The sequence below is a fragment of the Ceratotherium simum genome, chromosome 16 (genome assembly GCF_057802395.1).
Source record: "Ceratotherium simum simum isolate JZ-2026a chromosome 16, ASM5780239v1, whole genome shotgun sequence".
NCBI classification, from domain to species: domain Eukaryota; kingdom Metazoa; phylum Chordata; class Mammalia; order Perissodactyla; family Rhinocerotidae; genus Ceratotherium; species Ceratotherium simum.
The window spans coordinates 59,674,495-59,696,949 of NC_141915.1; the positions used below are offsets into that span (position 1 = coordinate 59,674,495).

At 60.0% G+C, this 22,455-nt stretch overlaps 1 protein-coding gene across 1 annotated transcript; it reads right to left on the minus strand.

Annotated features, from left to right (window-relative positions):
- Window positions 1–1,570: 1,570 nt before the first annotated feature.
- CBX4 (chromobox 4) lies at window positions 1,571–8,751 on the minus strand. The gene is made up of 5 exons (XM_004432837.2): window positions 7,666–8,751; window positions 7,484–7,527; window positions 6,285–6,350; window positions 4,069–4,135; window positions 1,571–3,797 (listed from the first exon to the last, which is right to left on the minus strand). Exons 1-5 carry the CDS (start codon window positions 7,978–7,980, stop codon window positions 2,382–2,384), a joined length of 1,908 nt encoding a protein of 635 aa, XP_004432894.2. The 5' UTR covers window positions 7,981–8,751; the 3' UTR covers window positions 1,571–2,381.
- Between the last annotated feature and the right edge of the window lie 13,704 nt (window positions 8,752–22,455).

The window sequence follows — 22,455 nt, forward strand, 5'->3', positions numbered from 1 at the left end:
AGATGAAATCCCGCCTGGCATGCGCCTTTGTGTACCAGCCAGTGAAGGACAGGCCCAATTCTAGCACTGAGCAGGCAGTTTGCCAGGAGCAGTCAAGATCACCCCTCCCTCCACTCCCAGGGTGGCAAAGGGCATTCATTACATGGAGGGGGAGGGGGGAGTGTTTAACTCAACTCTAAAGGGGGCTGGGGCGATGGGGGCAGTGGGAGGGACAATTCACAAAAGCCAGGGCTAGAAACTCCCAACGGTTTTTTTTAGAACTTCCCTTCGCTTCCCCCCCCCCCCCCCGCTGGGCTCCCCTCCCCCACCTCCAGCCGCTGGTGGCCTGCAGCCAACACTGGCCACACTGTCCGCATTCAGGCCTCCCCGCCCTCCTGGCCCTCTATCTCTTCCCCTGGCCTTCCCAACACTACGCTCTCTCGCCACCTCCCCCCCCCATTCTGAACCACGCTGACCTCTTCCGCCCTGAAGCCCTGCACGGGCTCGGGCCCCTCAGTCCCAGGCGGGCAGGCAAGGGACTTGGGAGGCCCGAAGCAGCCCCGCGCCCACCAGGCCCTCAGTCCCGCGGCCCCTGGCCCGGCTCGGCCGCCCCAGCCAGGAGGAAGATCGCTGTGTCTGCAGAATGCTGCCCGCGCCACTGCATTCCTGGCCCGCGGCTTCCTGGCCGGGGGAGGCGCACCCCGGAGTTCGGCCCACTCCCCTCGCCCCCTCTGGGCCCTTAACCCCTTCCTCCTGCCCCCGAGACACCAAGGGCCCCAGCCTTGCCACCCAAAGCAGGATCGGTGAAATGGGGTCCCAGGTCTCCCTGCTCACGAAGGAAGTGGGGGTGGGCAGGCCTTACTCGCCAGGCCTCCTCCCCCTCTCACTCCCCATCCACCTCGCAGGAAGCCCCCCTGCCCCGGCCACGCTCGCTGCGCCTCCAGTCGGAGCCTCTGGCCTGGTGGTTTCCGGGGAGAGTGCCTGGCAGAGAAAGAGCCTCGGCAGCTTCCTCGGTGGGGCGGGGCCCGCGATGCCAGCAAGGGACGCTGGAGCGGGTGGGAGGGTCCTCTCCCCGTCGAACCTGCCCTACCGGGCGGGGGCAGAGATTACTAGAAAGGAACATCCCTGCCCCACCAGGGCCGGCGTCTGGGTGTGCGGCGTCATGGGGGGTGGGGGTCAAAGATCAGCAGGTGCCGGGCGGGCGCGGCGCGGGGGCTAGCCCCACCCACGTCTCCGCGCCGCCAGCTCACCCGTGCACCCCTCCCCCACCACGCAGATCCCCTGGTTTGCCCCCGCCATGGGCACCGCGGGCCTGAGAGCCCGGGGGGAGGGAGGGCGACGCCGACGGCCCCCCCGCAGGAATTCCCCTCTCCTTTGGAGCGCCTCTCAACTTCCGGGGAGCGGGGTCACTCCGCCGGCGCGGGCGCCTCTGCCCACGAAACAGGTCTACTCTGCTTCTGCAAAGGTTTAGCGCAGGACTCGGTAGGTTTCCTCCCCGAGGCCTAAGGCGGAAGTGGGGTGGGGAGAGGGGTCCAGCGCCTCCGGAGCCGAGCGTCCGACGTTCCCTCTGCGCTAATCTCAACAGCGAAAATGCACTTTCAACATCTCCATTTAATATTTACATTCAAGCAGGTAATAATTGGAAGCTTATAGTTTAGACATTTCTAGTAGCAGCAGTTTCTAGAGAGCTCGTTTAGCTTTTTAACAAACTTTTTTTTTTTTTTGCACATAGAAACAACACATCCATGTGTACAGTATCAAAAAATATATACCAAGGTTACCGGTATTGCAGTTCCTGGAAGGGGAGGAAATGAAATCAACCGAAATACTGAATGAACGGGAGAAAAGGTAAACAGAAAATAGTTTGTCTGATATAGAATATAACATGATCTAGAGGAAACTCCATAAATCTAGGTTTTTATATTTCAATATATAAATACCTACAAATAAATATATATATATCAGCCCGAAGGGGGGTGGTCGGGCCTTCTGAGCTCAAACAATACATTTCAATAATAACACCACGTACAAACGGGAGTAAAGTCTGCACTTGACAAGTTAGCACGGTTAAAATATAATACTATAACTCTGAGACCGCCGCGCGTGGCTGCCCTGTCAGTCCCGGAGGTCCACGAGGGAGGGGAGGGACACAGCTCTCGTCCTGCGCGGGGATGGGGCAGGTCGGGGGCGAGACCCGCAGGCACGTGTGCGAGGAGCCAGTGCGGGGCGGGGGCGGGCCAGGCACCGCAGCCAGGATCCCACAGCCCAAAGCACTGCGGCTTCGGGCATCCTCGCCCTGGGGGCCGGCCCGGATCTCCCGCAGTCGGCCAGAGGAGGACTCCGCCCGCTGGCCCCCGGTGCTAAGCCCCCCGCTGGGATGGCGCTTCCCCTTCACCCTCCGGCTACACCGTCACATACTCCTTGAAAGTGACGGTGAGACAGTTCGCGGTGACGTCGGTGATAATTATATTCCCAAAGAAGGGCTTGAACTCGTTCAGCGGCTCCTCGGGCTCGTCCTGGGCCTCAGCCGGAGGCTTCTCAGCCGCTGTCACCGGCGCAGCTGCCACCACGGCCGCCGCCGCCGCCGCCGCAGGCGCCTCAGGCTTCACTTGGAGAGCGCTGGGCGGCTCCCCGGCCTCGCCGCGAGTCTTGACACAGCGCAAGTCTATGGGCTCGTCCAGATCAGAGTCCAGCAGGATGACCTCGGGCTGAGGGAGGGCGGTGGGGGGGGGCACGTCGGCGTGGCGCTCGGCGGCCGGGCTGCCCCCCAGGCAGGTGGGGGTGCTGATGCTGCGCGCCGTCAGGCGCTTCTTGCAGGGCTCACGCTCACCGTGGGTCTCCGAGAGGCAGCGCTTGCGGGCATGGGAGAGATTTAGGCCGACGGTGTGGTGGTGGTGATGGTGGTGGTGGTGGTGGTGGTGGGAGGGCGGGTGCGTGCTCCGGGCTGGGTCCCAGGCCAGCAGGTCGGGCTTGGTGGTGAGCTGCAGGGGCTGCTCGCCGAAGGCTTCCTTGGTCGGGGAAGGCTTGTGGGAGCCGGCGTCCTGGGGCTGCGGGTCCACGGCCCCCGGAGCCTCCTCCTCCCTCCTCTTGGAGGGCGCCTCCACCTTCTTCTCCTCTGCCCCCGCTGCCTTTTTGAAAGTCCTGTCGGCTGGCGGGTGGCGCTCCTCGGCGACCCGCTTCTTGTGGCTGGGGGAGCGCGCCTCACCCTCGGCCGCCTCACCGGACTTGATCTTCACCGCCTGCATGCCATTCTCCATGTACTTGCTCATCACGATCACGATGCGTCCGTTCTTGTTCTTGTTTTTGACGATCTTCATCTTGCCCCCAATCCCGTTGCCCGTCACCGCCTCCTTGGGGGCCGGCGTCATCCCATTGGGGGGGCCCTTCTCAGAGCCCTTGCCTGGAGCCCCAGCCGCACCGGCCAGGGGCTTCACAGCTCCCAGGTAGCCCTTGGCCCCCGCTCCGTGGGCCCACTTGTCGGGCTGGTGGCTCTTGGCGCCCAGGTCCGGGCAGGTGGGGCTGGGCGCCTCCTTGTGGCCGCCCTGGTACTGCAGGTCGTACATCTTGGGATCGGGCTGGTAGGGGTGGTGCTTCTTGCTGTTGAGCTGGTAGTAGTACTTGCCGCTCTTGCCCGGCGGTGGGGGCTTGCCCGCCCGCTCCTTGCTGTGCGGCTGGTACTGGTGGTGCTTCTTGCTGTTGAGCTCGTACTGGTGCCCCTGGCCCTTGCCCTGAGCGCCCAGCTCCAGTTTGGTGCGGTTGTCAGCAGAGGAGTCCTGGAGTCCGGTCAGCACATTGGAGCGACGGGCAAAGGTAGGTACCTGGGAGAACCGGGAGGAGGGGTGAGAGGAGGGGTATGGCCGGCCCCAGAGCATGCATCGAGTATCAGGAGGGTCCCAGCGCCCCCTGGGTCGGCAGCTGTGTTATGGTGGGCGGGTGTGGCAGGTCAAGTAGAAAGGAAGTGGAAACGGGAGCTCTGGAGGAAGACCACCCCCCACAGCCCCCCCCCCCCCGTCCGGCCGGGAGGCAGCTCAGGTGGCAATATCAAGGGAAAGACTTGGGGGCAGCCCCAGGGCCAGCGAGTGTATTCACCTGCACTACCAGCGGTTTGGGCTTCGGCCCTCTCTTCCGATATCCCATCAGCTGCTCCTGTCGTTCCCTGAGGGGAGGGAACAGAGGGCAGCGCTATTAGCCTCAGGGTCGCCTCCCTCCTGCTAGGCTTGGAACCTGCGGCGACGCCCCCCCTTCGGGAGCAGCAAGACCCAGAGAGATCAAGAGCTCAGGGCAGAAGGTTGCCTCTGCCGCCAGCTGGGCGCCTCGGTCTGGTCCCAGAGCCCCGCTTTATGCTCGAACCGACCCTTATCTGCCCAAGGGCTCCTCCAGGAAGGGCTCCCCCACCTCTGACGTCCGCATCCGAACTGGCGCCCCCGCAGCCCTGCCTCTATCCTGGGGAGGCGGCAGCTCGGGGCTGCGTTGCCAGCACCGGTGTCCACAGCCTTGGGCCGGAGCCCTGCGCAAAGTGGAGTGTTCGTGGGGGTGCAGGGGACGCAAACAAGTCCAAATGAGGTGTGGGCAGACCACGTCCCTCCCCGTCAGAAGCACAGGATGCTAATGACCTCATTAAGATTCAGATAACGAGTGCCGCCGGCAGAAGGGAGGACTCATTTTCTTAAAGGCCAGGCACTAAACAGGGGGTGGGGCTGCGCCCTTGTTTACACAGTGGCAAATGAGCCAATTAGGCGCTGGGGGCGGGGGCCAGCCGCCGAGGCCAGGGCCTGGCCAGGTTCTCAGCCACCTGGTGAACTGGCTCCGGGTGGAGCGGCGGGGCGCGGCGGGGCGGGGCGGGGCGGGGGCGGTGCGCAGACGAGCAGCCTCCTCACCGAGCCCGGCTCCCGGCTGCCTCAATGTCCAAATCATTAATAAAGCCCACGGGCGGTGGCTCGGATCAATACAGCTGCCAGGCTTCCCCCTGCGGCCTGGCCGAGGGTGACCCGAGGCTAGGGGGCGGATCGTCTCAGCACTGCCAGGCCCTCCATGGGAAAACGGGGTGCCTCTCTAGCATTGGCCAAAGTTGCAGCCCATTTCCGGGTCAGAAACCCGCTCTCCAGCGACCCTAGGCACACCCCACCCCCTGCCCGTGGGCTAACCCAGGGGAATTCCGCCATGCCCGGGGACCCCAGGCTGGGGCCTGACTCTGAAGTTGCATGGCATTGCAACAACCTGCATTTTAATTCTTTGGGGACCCATTATGCAACATGGCATCAGCCACTGACATGGTTACACAGTGGTGAACCCCCAGGTGGAACTGGAGCAGGATCCCTTCACGGCGCCCCCCTGCGTCGAGGGAGAGCAACTTCCCCGATGGTCGCTCGCTCCCAGGGTCTAGAGTTTACAGTTTTAGCGCCAAACACGCCACAGGAAATAATGCAAAATAAAAGGGGGAGGGGAGAATGGAAGGCAGCGGGGTGGCCGAGCTCCGCGGGCTCCTGGCGCTCCTCCCCTCCTTACCCGCCCTTCCCCCTTCTGTCCTCCCCGAAACAGAGAGGAACCGGCGGTGAATCCAGCTGCAGCAGCTGCAGCGTGACAAGCATCTGTGCGCACAAGGATGAACCCCTCGTCAGAAGCCACCCCTCCACCACCAGGCAGCGCCCATCCCACATCCTTTGAGCCAAGCTCCCCCTGCCCTGAGGCTGGGGGCCAAGACCCACCAAGTGGCCCAGCGGGGGTGTGAAGGGCACCCAGCGCCAGACAGAATCGGCCCCCTGCCGATCCCAAGCTCCCTGGGGGGTGAAGGTGGGGGCTTAAGGCCTCGTCAACTTTTCTCCAGCCCCCAACAGGTTAAGTTCAGTTTCGTGACGTCCAGCGGTTTCACAATGCCAGCTCCTTTGGAGCTGCCCAGCGAGGTGCTGGTGCCAAGCGGCCAGTGGCTGCAGGAAAGCAACACCTAGGCTCCGGGGGTGGGGCTCCAAGTTGAGACGGGAGAGGGGCCCGCGGGGAACCAGGAGCAGCCCCGAGTTCTCCAGGCAACTGTAGGGCCACCCCCAGACACCCTTCCCGCAGTTCCCCTAAAACACAAGCCTCGCCTTCTCCGGCCCTGCCCCGCCCCCACCCCCAGGCTGCAGCAACCGCCAAGGACGTTGGTTAGAGGAGCCGAGGCCGCTGCCGTGCCCGTTCAGGCCCGTCAGGGGGATGGGGCTCCCCCTGGGCCTCTCCTGGCCCTTTCCCCCTTTCCTATTGCTGCGTGGCCCACTCTTCCATTCCCATATACGGTCACGGCTGCAGGCGGCGGCTGCTTGGGGGACGCTCACCTGTTCTGGAAGGCGATCAGCAGCCGGGGATCCAGGATGTTCTCCTCGGGTTCCCACGTGTTATATCTTGCAAGGGAAAAGGGAGGGGAACACGGCGTAAAAAAACCGAGCCAGCTTTGCGGCCTCCAGGTGGGCAATGACATAAGGCCCTACTCTGTCTTCATGAACCGAAAGCTATTTAGCTGTGGATGTGGGGGGTGGAGGGTAGGTTTCTGCAGGCCTGACACGATCCCTGATACACCACCCCTCCAAGTCAAAGTAAACACACAAGGGCAGGAAGAAAGGGGAGGAGTAAAGAAAATGAAACTAGCCGTTTATTTTGCAGTTGTCAAGAATTTTAAGCATGTTACTGCGATATGTTCCAAAGGCACTTTGCTCACCAGGAACCCTGCGTGCAAAGCAGCCGAAAGGCAAAGTCGCAGTCCCCTCCTCCTCTCCCCAGCCCCGAGTCTCCGCGAGGGCTTCAGCCGTTTTCCATTTGACCCCTAATCCGATAACCGTCAGCCAAGCGGCCCCCCCTACACCCCCTGGCGGCCCTGGAGCCCGCTGTCACGGGCAAGCACCCCTAAATACTCAGCAACACAAAAATATGCCTCTCTCTGTGTGTGTGAGTGTGTGTGTGCGTGTGCCTGCGCGTCTGTCTCCATCCGGTGCCTTCGCATTTCAAATTAAAAAAAAAAATTCCCCACCAAAAGCGCCGCAGTGACAGTTCTCAACATTTTCTGCCTTTTTTTCCCCTCTCCCTGCACCACTAGGAGGGAAGAGGCACACAATTGCATTTTCGTCGCTTTTTAATTTTTTTTTTTTTTTTTGGTTTTGCAATATGGAGCCGTTCGGTGGAGGGAAAGGGGAAAGGAGCCATTTTCTGCTGCACATCAGTCAGTGCCTGCGCCCTCCCTCCCTCCGCCGGCCTCCCCGGCTCGGCCCCGCGTCTCTCCAGCTCCTCCGGCTCCTTTTAGCGCATAAATTAGTGATGGCATTTCCCGGAGAGCGGAGCACAACACAGGGCGCCGGGCTCGGGCTCGGCGGCTCGGCTTCCCCAGTGCCTGCCACCGACTTCCCCACCCCCTCCTCCCTCCACCCCACCTCCACCCCGCCTCCCGTCCGCTCCCCCCACCACCCCACCAGCCCGGCGGGTCCGGAGCCCGCGAGCTCTGCGCCTCGGCACCCGGCTCCCCCGCCCCTCCGCCGCTACTTACTTGGGGGACCAGCCTCTCCATTTCACCAGATACTCCACTCTGCCCTGAGGGGGAAAGAGACAGCACTCCATCAGCTTCCGCGGGATCCCCGGCTCCGGCCCGCAACCTCCCCACCCCCTCCCCGCCTCCTCGCGGGCTGCTCCGGCCGTCGCCGCCTCGCCGCCGCCCCCGCGCCGCCCTACCTTGCGGATCCGCTTCTTCTCGATGCTCTCCACCGCGAAGACGTGCTCGCCAACAGCTGGCAGCTCCATGGCCGAGCTGGAGTGCGCCGGGGCGCGGGCGGCCGGCGCGGCTGCAGACGCTGCTGGCTCCCGCCGGCGCCCCGCTGCCGCCCCGGCCGAGGCGCCCCCGCCGCCCGCGCCGCCGCCGCCGCCGCCGCCGCCGCCGCCGCTCGCCCAGCACAGCCTGGCCGCCCGCCGCTGCCCGCGCCCACCCCGGCTCCCGGCTCGCGCTCGCTCAGACAACTGAGCCCGGGCCGCGGCTGCACAAGAACTCATGCAAATCCGGACGTCAGCGGGCGGGGCCTCGCCGGGCCCAGCTCAGCGTCAGGGGGCGGGCCGCGGCCGGGATTGGCGCAGCCCGGCCTACCGGAGGCCCCGGGCCTAGGCGGCAGGGGGGAGGAGGAAGGGCGCGGGAGGGGGCCGGGAGGAGGAGGGCGCCGGGGAGGTGCAGGGGAGAGGGATCCGTGAGCCTGGGAGAGGGAGGCTGGAGGGAGGGAGCGGGACTGGGCCGGAGAGGTGTGTCGGCAGAGGGCGGAGAGGGGTGGAGAGCTTGACAGGGCCGGGAGGGTCTCGCCAGCGGTCCCTTCCCTGCAGCCCAGTGCCTGGGCCTGCCCCCTCGCCTCTCATTCTCAGTGTGCACCGCCCTGGGACCCCTGCTGGGGGCCACGGAAGCATCCACTGCACTTTCCAGTTGCACTGAATTGCATCATGTGCAGACACATGGGAAACGATCGGCAGGGGGCGGAATCGGGGGCAGGGGCAACACGCGCCCCCACCCTCTGTGCCCCGCCGCCACGCCCCGCGAGGCTTTGGGCATTTAGGAAGGCAAGGAACGGAAGAGAAAGGACATGGAGAAGAGAGAAAACTGGGTCCAAAGGATCGCCAAGGAGAGCACAAAGAGACGCGAAAGGGGACTGAAAAGCAGCCAGCCTGGGGCCCTAGCGCTCAAGAACCTTTCCAGAATGGGGCTCCGAGTCCGATCCCACCCCGGATCCTGATCGGCTCCCAATTTACCCTCGGTCCTCTCCTCGGCGGGGCAGAGGCGCGATGTCTGGTTTCTAGCAGCACCCCACTCCCCACCCCCGACCCCCCGTCCCATCAAGCAGGACGAGAGGCGGGGAGGACAGAGAAGGGGCACAGGGGATGTCCAGGTCTGCTTTGGGGCCCGAGGGGACTTCGTGGAGTCCTGGGAAGGGCATCGAAAGAGGGAGTGGGGAGGGCCTAGAAGACGTTGAAGCTGAGCCGGGGCAGAGCAGGGCGGTACGAAGGGAAGGTGAACCGAATGGCCGAGGAGCCCAGCATTCGTCACAAATTCGCGTCTCCTGGTCGCCGACAGGCAGCCGAGCCGAGGCCCTCCCGACGCGGCTGGAGAAGCCGCGGAGTGTGAAGTTTAGCACCTCCGGCGGCGAGACGGCGCGTTCCGGCGTGCCGCTCTAGCGTCCGGCTGGGGGAGCTGTTGCGCCCCACGCGGCCTCCCGAGGGCGCCGCCCGCGAGGCCGGGAGCTTGGTGGGGTCTGGGTGAGGGGTGGGAGGACCTGGGGAGGGGGCAGGGCGGCCCGAGTGGGAGGGGCAGGGGCGCGCCTGCCCTGGGGTGTGTCCGGGCCCCCGGCTCCGGGCCCTTGAAGGACCGGGAGCAGGAAGCTTGCGCAATCTCTTGGCTGAGCGTACATGAAGAAAGAAAAAGAGCAAAAGCCGAGCAAGAGTGGAACGAGCAAGGGGGGCGGGCAAAGAGCCATCCGGGTCTCCGCTCCTGCCCTGACACACGTCCCGGAATGCTAGGTGGGGACTGCGCGGGAGCTCGAGCGAGCCGGGGAGGGGCGAGGTACGGAAGCGAACACCCAAACCATGCGCGAGGCTCGGGTTCTCCCAGGAATCCTAGAGAAGTCTGGAGACAGTCTGGTGTTTAAGAACGCACACGTTGACTCCATTTCATCACCACTTCTCAGCTCCCTCGGCGGCCGGCGGCGGCTCCTGCTGCAGTGGCGGGCCGCTGCCCAAGACGACCCGCGTGGCTCCTCCCCTGAAGGGGTCCTGGGGATAGGAGTCTTCTTCTGGCAGCATCAGAGAGGGGCTCAGTCTGCAGCGATTGCTTTCTGACAAGCTCGAGACGCAAACCCAAGATTCCCAGAGGAATGGGGCCGCCGCCTGGACTAGGTGGGAACATTACCCGCCTATAGTCCTTGGGACAAGAGTAGGTGCTCTGGGGGGTAATAGAAGCTGGGAGAGGCGAATTCTTTGGGAGGGGGACACAGGGAAAAGGTTTTTCTCCTCCTGCTGTGTTTTTGGGCTTCTTCCTGACACTGTTGCCCAGGGCGAGGAACTCTCCTATGGGACAACTCGAGCGTGGAAGGGGAAGGGTCCCGAGGCTGGCACGGGAAGCGCTGTCAGCGTGTCAGTCACACTTCCAGGCCGTCGGCGCTCTCTGTCTGTTGGGAGGTCTAGCAGCGACCTTGTCCTGGATAGTCCCGTCGTCCGGGGAGGGTCTGAGCTTCGCCACACTCTGCCTGCCCCCTGGCTAGAAAACCCCCTGGAAAATCTGTTTCCAGTGGGTGTTTCCGCGGTGGAGAGGCCAGGGGGCGACGGGGGAGGGCGAGCGGCCGCTGCAGCCTCCGCGCCGCCAGGGGCGTCGGACTCCTCAGGCTGTGGCTCCGCTCTCTCTGCCTGCGCCCCTCTGGGGCCCGCGCTTGGGACCTTGGGGGCCACGCGGCGGCACCCCGTGCCTCGACGGCGAGTTTGCGCAGGAGCCGGGCTGGGCCTGCCGCCGAGCTGGGGAGGAAGGGTGGCTCCCGCCGGCCAGTACAGCAGATCTTTTCTGTAGCTGCCCGTGTGGTGTGCGAGCAGCCGCCAGGCTCCCCAAGACTTGGGGGAGCCAGAAGCTCCTCAGAAGCCCGGGGAGTCCCCGGCCGCGCCCGATCCTGACTTTTCTGCGGAAAGTGACCGAAATACACAAACAGCCGCCGAACGCCGCAACTCACCCCCTCGCGAGGTTATTTATTTTGTCCTCGTAGAGGGTGGGTGGATATGGACAGAGGCCGACTCCTAGAGCCCTAGCCTCACCTCGGCGGCCCAGCCCTAGACCACCGCTCACCTGCCGGCGGGTGTGGGAAGGAGCTCAGGTCCGCCGGAGCACGAATGCTCTGCAGGGTGGAGGCAGAGACAGAATGGGGGAGGGGGGACTGCGAGCTCCCTGAAGCTTCCCTGATGCGCTCCGTCAGCCTCTCCTGGGAAATCTCCCCTACGGCCTCCCCTACCATCCCACCCCGTCTTGGTCCCTCTGAGACCTAAACTCGGGATTCCCAGAGCCTTCAGCTGGGGCCCCTGCCTCCGACGCGGGATATCCCGAGCCCCACAGGGAACCCCGGAGAAGGGTCGGCGGTCTGCGCATTCGACGCTGCCCCCTCCCAGCTAGGGTCAGATCGCGCTCCTCGGTTCTGCTGAAGGGCAGAAGCCTTCGGGGTGCCATCTCAGGCTGGGGCCCCCAGGGGCCCTTAGGGGCCCCAAGAGAGGAGCAATGCCTCTCGCGGCACCGCAGACTCCCGCCCCTAGAGGAAAGGGCCGAAAAAGTGGACCCTGGAGACCCCGAGAACTTTTTAATGGCCCTGGACCAGAGAGTGGTTTGAGTCGGGATCCCAAAGGGCCCTGACCTGCGCCAACCCGGGAAATAAACGACTTTTCATATCCTCTCCCTGAATGGGCGCTCTCTGCAAGAAGATGCCACTGCCGGCCCACGGAGCCCAGGTTTGAGCTCTGCCCGGAAGGGGCTGCCTGTGATTTCCCGGGCTAGTCCCTGACTAGGAAAGCTCTTGAGCTGGTGTGGCTTTCTAGGACCCCGGAGGTGAATTTCAAGTAGCCGAGGGAGAATTTACTAGCAACGACTACAAAATCTGCCCAGGCTTTGACAAGAGCTCATTTCTCTTCTCTGTTCTTAGTGGGGGAACTTGTCTCTGACTTCAGCACTGACGTTTGTGATTTTGCATTTTTAGTGGTGATTTGGGGGGAGCTGACTTGGTAGGGCTGCGTGTGGGGTAGGGGGAAGAAGAGCCGGGAGGCTGTGTTGGAGCCCTGCACTCGGCCCCTTGCACCCTCTCAGAGGGATGGCTTTGTTCCTAAGGGCGCTCCTCCGCCCTCTGTGTCCCCACCCCCATGTTTCTGTTCTTTGTCACACCGCCTGGAAGGGTCAGCTTTCATTTGGGTGGCGAAGCCTCTGACGTCCCCGCGGCCCTCCGCAGCGGGCCGCGCGGAACTGGAGCTGGAGCTCCAGGTGGGAGGGCCGGGCAGGGTGCGAGGGCGGGGCAACCGGCCCAGCGCGCCGCGAGGCCTTGGCCCCTTCGCAGGTCCTGGGCACTTCTTGGGGCCACACCCGCGCCCGCAGGGCCGCGGCTCCGCATTGCGGAACGCGGGGGTCGCAAGCACCAAAGCGAGAAGCTTTGGTAGAAGTCATTTTCTACAATGTCGGCTGGCCCACCCCCTCCCAACGTCAGGGCAGCCTCCCCAGGCCCGCCTGGAGAAGTCCACCCGGCCCCCGCCCCATGCTCGGTCGCGGGGCTCCGACCGGCCTGGAGATATGCGCCCCCGGGATCCATATTTCAAATATGATCTTTGGAGCTGCTTCCACCGCCCTCCGCCACTGCCGCGCGCTCACAACGGCCTCTGCGTACTGTGTGTTTTTCATTTTGGATTCATTTGCCCAAGGTCTCCCTGCGGTTCTCCTCTGCCCACGAGGTTCGCCCCTCCACGCCACCCCGCCCTGCGTTTTGCTGTCGGGTGCCCCTGTTGCGCCCCGGAACCCAGCGGGGCCCACACACAGGGCAGATTTCTTTCTTTCCTTTTTCCAACCAAGAGCTGCTGCAGCAAATCCCAGAATAAAATAAAAATCGCCAGGCGGACCCCGAAGCGGTCATCAGCCCAAGCGCAACTGCCGCCCCACCCTCCCCCCAGCCCAATGCGCGCCCCCCTCCTGGCCTCCCGGCGCGCAGATGGTTAAGCGCGCGCCCGAGGGGGTATTTTGCGAGGGGGAGGAGCGGGTGGGGTGGGGTGCCGAGAGCCGCGGGCCAGGGAAGCTGGGCTCGCTGTTGTTCCCTCCACCAGCCCGGGAGTGGCGGGGCGGGCGCGATCGGAAGGGCCCGATGCGTCTGCGCCTCCCCGGCTGGCCCGCAGCCGAGTCCGGCCGCGGCCTGGAACCGCGAGGACGCTGCTCGGAGGCCGCGTCTGGCGTAGCCGCAGCAGGGGAGGGGGCGGAGGCTCAGGAGCCGCGGCCGCGCGTCGCCAGCCAGCCGATTGATCCCCAGGGGCGGGAGCGCGGCGAGTCCCGCTGGACCTGGTGGGGTGGGGGTGGAGGGACAGGGGGGCCTGCAGGATCGAGGGGCGAACGGAGGGGGTGCTCAGGGACCCGGTGACTGTGGGATGGCGGCCGGGAGGGCCCAGACAGAGCACAGCTCGGCGTGCACTGAGGGGGCTGGGGGCAGATGGTAACGCCTCGGGCACCCCCCAAATCCCATATAGTCTGTATCAGGACCCCGTTTTGGCCACTTCCGGAGCTGAGTCTGGCTGCCGTGCAACTTCGTCCCTCCAAGTCCAGGCCCCCGTCCCCGCCCCACCCCCACCTCCACCCCCACCCCACCCCGGATGACGAGGTCGTCGGACGTAGTCACCCAGTCCATCTCCCTCACCCCCACTCCTGAATCCTGATAGAAATGTGTGGGTGTCCTCTCCACCCCACCTCCGGAAAGATCCCCTAGGTTTGCCCAAGAAGCCCCCCTCCCCAGCTTCTTCCGGAGGGCGGGTTCCTGGGAGGGTCACTGAGGACCCACGAGGGATCCCCTTCGGCTCCCGGGGGGCTCTGGCTACGGCCTCACCTGCCTGCTTCGGGCGTCCAGGCGGTGCCGGGGCAGGGGCCCCGAGGAGCCTGCACTTGCTCCACCCTCCCCTAGGGGGCGGGCTCCCCCGGGCCGGCGGGTGGCTGGGGCCTGTGGGCCGCCCCTCCGTGCCTCTCCGGGAGGGGGAAGGCGCTCTGCACGCGGGGCAAAGTGGAGGTCTCCCTGCTGTGGAGGCTGGGCAGGGGAGCTCCGCGCGCGCCCCGCCTCTGGCACACCCTCCCCCTCCCCCCACCGCTGCTTTTCCAGCCAGAAACAACCGGCTCCAGGGCGACTTTGAACCTCAGGAGCCCCTGCACACTGAGGGCTCGCGTATCTCGATGGTGCGGGCCGCGGTGTTCCAAGGGGGCCCCTGCTCGGCGCCCTTCCACTCGCGGTGAGAAGGCGACAGGAGGAGTGTACATGCATCCTTTTATTTGAGGTTTTGAAAAGAAATCTCAGGTCAAGAGCTTCACAAAGTCCCTTGTTCTGCTATCAAAGATCCAATAGGAAGCAAATTGATATTACAGTGCAGATTCCCGCAGAGAGCCCAGCCACCTGGGAAAGAGACTAAAACCCCAAGAGATGCCCCAGGGAGGGGGAAAGGGACCCCAAGCCCTCCCTGTGATGGAGACAATGGCCTTGAGAAAGGCGGGGTTGGACTATGTCTTGAGATTATTTGTAATCACCCAAGTTTCAGAGAAAGTTCACTATTTCGTTTTTTTCTAGGATCAGACAGACACTGATGGAAGAAGGGATATGGTGAGTGGAGCTTAGTGAGTGTGTGTGGATAAAGGCGTGAGTGGGCACACAGGCCGGGCAGCCCTCCTGCTTCTCTATCAGGCCCAGTGCCAGAGCCCACAATGCTTTTAGGGGCCCATGGAAATGTTCTAATTGCTTTTATTTTTTTAAGTTGTTTATTTTTTAAATTGTGGTAAAATACATGCATCATAAAATTTGTCATTTTAACCATTTTTAAGTCTACAGTTCAGTTCAGTGGCATTAAGTACATTCACATTGTTGTGCAACCATTACCACCATCCACCTCCAGAGCTCTTTTCATCTTCCCAAACTGAAACTCTGTCCTGGTTGAACAATAACTTCCCATTCCCCTTCCCCCAGCCCCTGGCAACCACCATTCTACAAACAAAGTATCTAGATGTAGAGGGACTCACACAGTATTTGTCCTTTTGTGTCTGGCTTATTTCGTTTGGCACCATGTCTCCAAGGTTCATTCATGTTGTAGCATGGGTCAGAATTTCCTTTTTAAGGCTGAATAATATTCCACTATATGTATGTCTAATTTCTTTTAAAATCAGAAAAAAATCTTTAGATTGAAGTACATGTTTTAATATACAGCATTAATGTGTTCATCTTTATACCAATGCAGTTGTAAGCTAATTTTTAACACTTTTTTATGAAGGAAGGGACCCACAAAGGGGAAAGTGCCCAGGGCCCATGAAAGTTCGAATGTGGTCCTGCTTCTGGGAGGAGTGTCAACAGTGGCTCCTCTGGGGAGACTCAGTGAATGGGGCCCATCAGCACTCTTTGTGGATGGGCTCAGGGGAATCAGCTATTGGCCCCGGACTGATGGCCCTGGGGGTCCAGAACACCTGCATATATGCCCTGGGGCTGACAGGTATCCTTGGGACTTCTCACTTTGGAATGCAAGTTTCTGTCTGATGCTAGGGAAATAAAAAGCCTGGAAATGTAACCTGGGGCCCCAGGACGTGAAAACACGTGAAAACAAGCCTGCCTTTCTTTCCCTCTTTTATTTAAAGAGTTCAGTTCTGCAGGGCTCAGAACCAGCTCTGGCTCTGTGGATTTCTCCCGAAGGTCCATCTGGCCTGTGTCTGCGAGTTGATTGCCTGCCATTTGACAGTAATGATTATAATGGGGTGATTTTGTCTTCTTTGACTCATTCGGATCGGAAGGTTCAGAAACAGATACCCCCAACCCCACCCCCTTGCTTTTGAAACTGGTGTTTTCTTTGATTCCGAAGAAATGGCAGAGTCTTGTGGAAGAAGATCCATGTGGAGGAAGGGCCCTTCTCTTTTTGAACCTATAGGTTCAATCACCTATAGGTGATTTCTGGTTTCTGTTTTCGGCCTGGAGGTGAAGAATGAGTGCTATCGAAGCTGAGAAATATCGCACAGGACCAGAGAAATATTGCCGCAGAAGCCTATGTGGGAGAGAAGTCTTTCTCAGAATTTTGAAAACCAGCTACAGCTGTTATGTACACTGAGCTATCTGGGGAGCGCTCACTCCTACACACTCTGCTGATGTGGCTTTTTTCATCTCCCTCTCAGTTCCCCACCGGCAAAGATACATTCCCGTTTGCATGAAGCCTGACTTCTGCCTTCTTTCTCCAAATGGGTCCTGACGGACAGACAGACAGACAGCTGGACACAGATACAATGCTGCAGGCGTTAGAGCAATTGAACCCAGGGTGAGCCTGGCACCCCCATCACTTCCCACTTGCTTCTCAGCCTGACCCTGGGGAACCTCTCTTGCCTATCGGCTCTTGCATGTCTCAGGAATCATGAAGAAGCCTTGTGCTCCCAGGTGGGAACTGTGTGTGCCCTGGAGGACTTGTCCCAGCTCTGGGGCAGCTCTGGTTCTCAGAAAGGCACGGCCAGTGCCTGTGCACACTGCCTGCAGAGCTGGTGCATGCCTCCTCTGATCAGCATTGATTATGCCATTTCCATGTTGCTCGTTAGAAGCCTCGTTATTCGCAATGCACACCAGCACTTTCTCCCTAGATGCAGACCCTTCAGCCCCACAGAGGAGTGCCTGCACCTGCCACTAGAGAAGGCTAGGGTTAAGGTAGAGTGTCTACCTCTGTCAGCCCCGGCCCCAGGTAGGCAAGGGCTTTATCGAGAAGTTCCTGGGACTCAGGGGGCATAAAGGATGAGGCCCCCACCACCGAGTAGAAGTGGGGCTGCTGGTTGGTGAGAGGAGTCCCCCCACCTTCTGCTCGTGTCATAGCCAAAGTGCTTGGCCCTGCCCCCTCCCTCGAGTTGTGCATCCTGGCTGGGAGGAAAGGGAGGTGTGAGGTGTGCCTTTAAGACCAGAGGCTCACCATGAAGGAGAGGTGCTTACAGAAGAGCCGGGCTCCAGGTTGCCAAGGTGAACCCATCAATAGATTATTGAACAGGCCCATCCGACTGCCCGTAATTGTCTGTTTCAAAACAGCCAGCCTCTGGCCCTCCTTACCTGGCCCAGAGCACTGCAGACAGGATCCTAGCTGGGCAGAGGTCTCCCGGGACAGAAAGCCTGCCAGAGCACCCCCCCCCCGCCACCAAGGACGCATTACCTCTGAGCCCCGAGGTTTCTTTCCTCCCACTCCTACCCCGGCTTGTGACCCAGAGCGGCACAAAGAGCATGCCAGCTCCCTGGAACCTGCATCCGGTCGGCCCTGCCCAGGAGGGCCCCCTCATCGGGTTTTCCTGACTGCCTGCCAGCCCCAGGCACGTCCGGTGGGGCTGCTTGTCCACTTCACGGGGCAAAATGAAAGTGTGGGGCCCCTTGTTCAAAAATTAGGAACAATTTTAAGATGACAGAGCATTAAACCAGTAGGGCCCTTCTGAGCTCGGAGCCCTGCGGGTCTGTGCAGGTCCCACCCCCCACAGCTCATGGCTCCGTCTCGGCTGGTTCTCCATGGAGACAGTGCTCCTCCTCTCTGGGCTCTGCTTCCCGCCGGGTCTCAGGCTCTGGTCCCCCAAGCCCAACAGACTGGCTCTATTCAACAGTCAGAGCCTTGAAGGGGACCAGCTGTCCCGGTAATCCCATCATCCCTGTTGGAGGATGCTTGTGGTGGCCCCTGTGGTCAGGTGTCCGGCTCTGGTGGAGATGACCAGGCTCATGTGGCAGAGGCAGTGTTAGGAGGGGACTGGGTCAAGGCAGGCATTTTGAGGTGTGGCTTCATCAGCCCACAGGGTGCTGTAGCCCTCCGGGCTGTGGTTCTACACACTCTGTCACCCTCCCTCCTAACACCGGATGGAGTGTCTGTACTCTGCCCTACCTGCCCCGAGAGCCACCCAGTCAGAAGGGTTGAAACTCGCAGGGTTCTGGCTTCAGGGACCCTCAGACATGGCCAGTTAAAGCTGTGGGGACAGGCAGGAACCCGGGCAAGTTGGACACCTGCCGACAGTCCCTCTGCCGAGAGGAGGAAGGAGCACAGAGTGGTTAGAGCCAGACTCCCCCACCCCCACCGCATTCTCTTGGCATATTCCCGCTGCTACCTGTGTGACTCCAGGCCTCAGTTTTTTCATCCACAAAAACGAAATAAGACCTTCTCAGCTCAACGCCCCTACAAAGGCTGCCAAGGCCCTGTGTGACCTCCCTCATCACCTTCCTCCCACTCTCCGCCTTGCACACTCCACTCCGGCCACAAGGACCCCTCCACCGATCCTCAAAGATGCCAGGCATGCTGCTGCCTCAGGGCCTTTGCACTAGCTGTGGCCATGGCCTGGAACTTTCTTCTTCAGATAGCTGCATGCTTCTCTCCTTTTCTTTCAAGTCTTCACTCAACTGTCATCTCTTCAATGAGCTGTTCCTGACTACCCTGTGACTACAGCCCGCCCCGCCCCCACCTGCAATCCCAGTCTCCTTCTCTTTTCCACAGCACCACCTTCCCCTTCTAACAGACAGTATCCTCTGTGTATTGACGATGCTCCTTGTCTCTCTCTCCTGCTGGAACAAATCCACGAGGGCAGGGTCCTGCTCACTTCCCTTCTCTGCTGGGTCTCCGGCATCTAGAACACTGCCTGGCACAGAGGAGATACCCAGTAAATATCTGTCAAATGGATGTTGAAAAAGTAGGATTTCTGTGAGGAACAAGATGCTCTGCTGGTGGTCTGCTAGAGCTTGCTCATGCTGGCTTGTAAGAGCCGAGGGCTAAATTTTCAGAAATTCCGTGAACTGGTTGTTAAACACCGACATTATTAAAAAGTGCATTATTTAAATTTATAATTAAATCAATTATATTAAGAACAAAGGTAATAAATGCTCAAAACTCATTTCTTCCTAATGCTTTCACTTCGTTCTCCTCTCATCGTGTTCTGGAAGGGATTTTCGTCTGTCGTATCTGTGTGGTGCAAATACTGGACAGTGGTGGCTGCTGGCCATCTCGTCCCAAGTCTGTGTGCAGTGACTTTGTGCTGGCAGCTCGCAATCAGCCATGGAGGAGGTATTCACACCGCAGAAATTGGCAAACATTGCAAATCAGGGCTTGATTCAGCGTTCTGTTGATCATTTAGAGTTAAGAAAGTGATAGAAACAAAGGTAATGATGCAGATTAATAGTGCATTGTGTCTGTAGCAGTTACCTTGTGAATGGCACAAAAAATTGAGGAAATACTCTTCCCCTATTAAAAAACTGATTTCTGATTCAGCAAAGAAGTTCACATCATTATGAAAAAGTGAAATTTGACATAATTCTTCGTTGTTTCGCTTTCATTTTACTGGTTAGCTTAAATGAAAATATCAACTAACATTCCCATCAGAACTACACACATTCATCAATTGCATGTAGTTGGCTCGCTGCTGATCCAAGAGTCTGGCAAAAAATCAATGAAAGCATTCTCTGAATCAATTGGTTATATGGAGTTTACATTGAAGAATATTGTACATTTTATTATAATTTGTAAATTGTATGATACACATCCTTTATGTCAGTACAATTTTATATATATATATATATTTTTTTTTTCTTTCCCCAGAGAACTGGTTGCTGATGCTAAACATTTACCAGTACCTCACACAGGGACCAGCCCAGAGGAGGCATTTAGATTATTGTAAACAAACAAAATATGTTTAATAAATGGGCTGAGGAGACTCATTCAGCTCCATGGTAGCCCTGAAGATGTCAAAGGCTCGGGAGGAGAGACCGGGCCTGGGACACAGCAGGTGGTAAGAGCCGGGGCACTGGATGCCACGAGAGGCCCCGGTGGTCCAGTGGTGGGGCTGGGGGCACAGGGTGGTGCCAGGAGATCTGCTACTAGACAGGATCCTGAAGGAGGCATTCAGGCCTGTGGAGGGTGGACCCAGGCCTTTCAGGGCAGCGCCCCTGCGGCTTCTCCTCCTAGGACAAGATACTCCCTCGTGGAGGCTGCACAAATCCCTAGGATGCCAGACCCCTAAGGCATTGTCCTGAAGGCAGATGGCCCCAGGCCCCTGGACAAAGACCCCGTTATCCTCGGTGCTGCCCCATGCTGCTCTCTCTCTGTCCTCCCAGCTTGTTAGGGGACCTTGTGTCCCAGGACTGATCATGTCCACTCTCCTGGCCTCTATATCTGCTGAAGCCAAGGAGGGGCTGGTCCAACCCCAGCCCTGACCCTCCTCTTGCTCGTGGGAAAGAATCATCCTTTTGTCTTGTTCTTTCAATGTGTTTGCATTAAGTCTGCTGTAGCCTGGGTGGTCAGAGAAGGCCTCACTGAGCAAGTTACATGTGAATTATGACCTGCATGTTGAGAAGGAGCCAGCCATGTAAAGATTGGGGGGATAGCTGGTGCAAAGGCCCCGAGGCAGGCACAAACTGGGCGTGTTTGAGGACCAGAAGGAAGGCAGGAAGTGAGGACAGCGTGAGCCGAGGGGAGCAGGGCAGGAGAGCAGACTGGAGGAGGAGGGAGAAGGCAGCTTGCCCAAATGGCTGTGGCTGGGAGTTTGGACTTGATTCTGATTGCTATGGAAGGCCTTTGGAGCAGAGGAGTGGGGGGACTATTATGTGCTGGCCAGATAATAGGGTCAGGCCTAGACCCTGGGGACACAGGGCAAACTCCCAGGACTTGAGGAGGAGCCTGCAGGATTAGCACTTCCTGGAGGCCCTTTCTCCACCTGGTCATCTTTGAAGAAGCATCTCAGAAATACCATCTCTCCCTCTGAGCAGCATGGATTTGAAGACTCAAATGCCAACCATAGAAAGGAGAACTAAAGAGGCAGACGCCAGGAGCCAGACTGCGTGGGTTTGCATCCTACCTGGGCCGTTACTCCCCCTGTGACCTTGAGCAACTGACTCGTTGCCATGTGCCTCAGTTTCCCCATCCTGAGAAGGAGGCTAGTGATAAATGGTTGGTAGGCACGGAGGGTAGCTGGCTCAACAGGCACAGCGCTTCGCACAGCGCCTACAGGAGTAAGGCACATGCGTGTTGGCAACTACTGTTATTTTTATTGTTTTCATGATTGCTGTTAAGACAGGGAGGCACCCGGGCAGCCAAGCCTGGGTCAGGTCTCCTGCCCCGGACGAGGATCCCTGGGGCCGAGGAAGCAGATCACCTGTAGGCTTGCGGGGTCTGAGCTGCACACCTCGCTGCTCTCTGCAGAAGCAGATGTCACGTGTGGTCCAGCTGCAGGCTCCAGAGCCACAGGAGCCTCATGTTTGGGGCCCATGGGCCCCCGGAGCCCCTGGGGTCCTTGGGGCTTGGAGCCCGAGAGCGGCCACTGTTGCCCCGTGAAGGGTCCCTCAGTCCCTGTTGACCTCGATGGGTGACCCCTGGGTGCAGGTGGAAGGCTTTTAGTTGTCGGTTTGGGTTGACCCCTCCACTGGGTCTATATGGCCCCAGGAAGTGCTTGGTGCCAGGAGAGAGTGCAAGTAGCTCTGGGCAGAGCGGGGCACAGGACTCTGTTGGGGGCGGGGCACGCTCTGAGAAGCCAAGTCAGGATTGGGCCATCCATGTAACCTGTTTTGGGTCTTCGGCTCACTGTGTGTGAAGAGGATCTTTTAAGGCCAAGCCCAGTGCCAGCCTTGGACACATGGGGGTGGCCTGGGTGGCTTGGCTGGGCAGGGCTGGGCTAACGCATAGCCCCACCGCTGGCTAGAATGGGCCACGAGAGGTGGGCCAGGGCACCATCCAGCTCCTGGGGAGCTGCTTGCCGGATGGTGCGGAGGACTGGGGACCCACCGGGTTGTGTGCCTGGGATGGCAGCATGTAAGGATTGTGTTCAGGCAGCTCGTACCTCGTTTTGAGAGGTGTACCTTATCCCCCATTTACAGATGGGGAAACTGAGATTCTAACTGGATATGCAGTGGCAGCAGGGCTGGAACTCAACCCCACACTCCCAGCTGGAAGGCATGCTCCCAGGTCTTCTCTTTCAGTCCCTGGGCCATGACTAGGCCCTGGGTCTTCACACCTCGTGTCCAGCCAGCAGGAGGGCCTGGGGTTTGTGGAATGGTTTGGAGTGAATTAGACAGACGTGAGTCCCTGTTATCATGGAGATTATCGTTTTAGAAGGTGGAGCTGGGGAGGGATGGTGGGGGCTGAGGACTGCCCAAAGGCAGCTCCCGTGACTTGGGCCCACCAAGCGTTGGGCTGGGCGCCTGGTGAATACACTCCTACGCTATCCACACGACCACCGCGTGAGGTAGTCATCGTCATCCTCAGCTCTGTGGGGTAAACCGAGGCAAAGAGAGTTGAACAATATGCAAAAGGGCATGAGAGGTGCATTTTGCACATGGGATGGATATGAATTTGGGGGGCCAAACGGCAGAAGGTAATGGGTTGAATAGTAGCCCCCCCAATATATCTACCTGGAACCTCAGAATGTGACTTGATTTGGAATAAGAGTCTTTGTAGATGTAATTAAGGTAAGGATCTTGAGATGAGATCATGCTGGATTACAGAGGGCCCAAAGCACAATGACGAGTGCCCGTGTGAGAGACAGACAAGGAGAAGCCGCGCAGAGACGTTCGCGCACCTGCAGAAGAGGGCCGCGTGGTGGTGGAGGCAGAGGGGGGGTGCTGCAAGCTCGAGCCCGGGACGCCCGGGGCTGAGGGGGCTGGGAGAGGCAAAGAAGCATCCTCCCCTAGAGGCTTCGGGGGAGTGTGACCCTGTTGACACCTTGACTTCTGACTCCTGGTCTCTAGAGCTGTGGGAGAATGAACTTCTGTTTTTTTAAGCCCC

Coding starts and splice junctions, on each gene's coding strand:
- CBX4 (XM_004432837.2), bottom strand. CDS start 7,980: ATGAGTTCTTGTGCAGCCGCGGCCCGGGCTCAGTTGTCTGAGCGAGCG. Junction 6,351..7,483: donor TGGAGAGGCTGGTCCCCCAA/GTAAGTAGCGGC, acceptor TTCCCTTGCAAG/ATATAACACGTGGGAACCCG. Junction 3,798..4,068: donor CCAAACCGCTGGTAGTGCAG/GTGAATACACTC, acceptor CGGTTCTCCCAG/GTACCTACCTTTGCCCGTCG.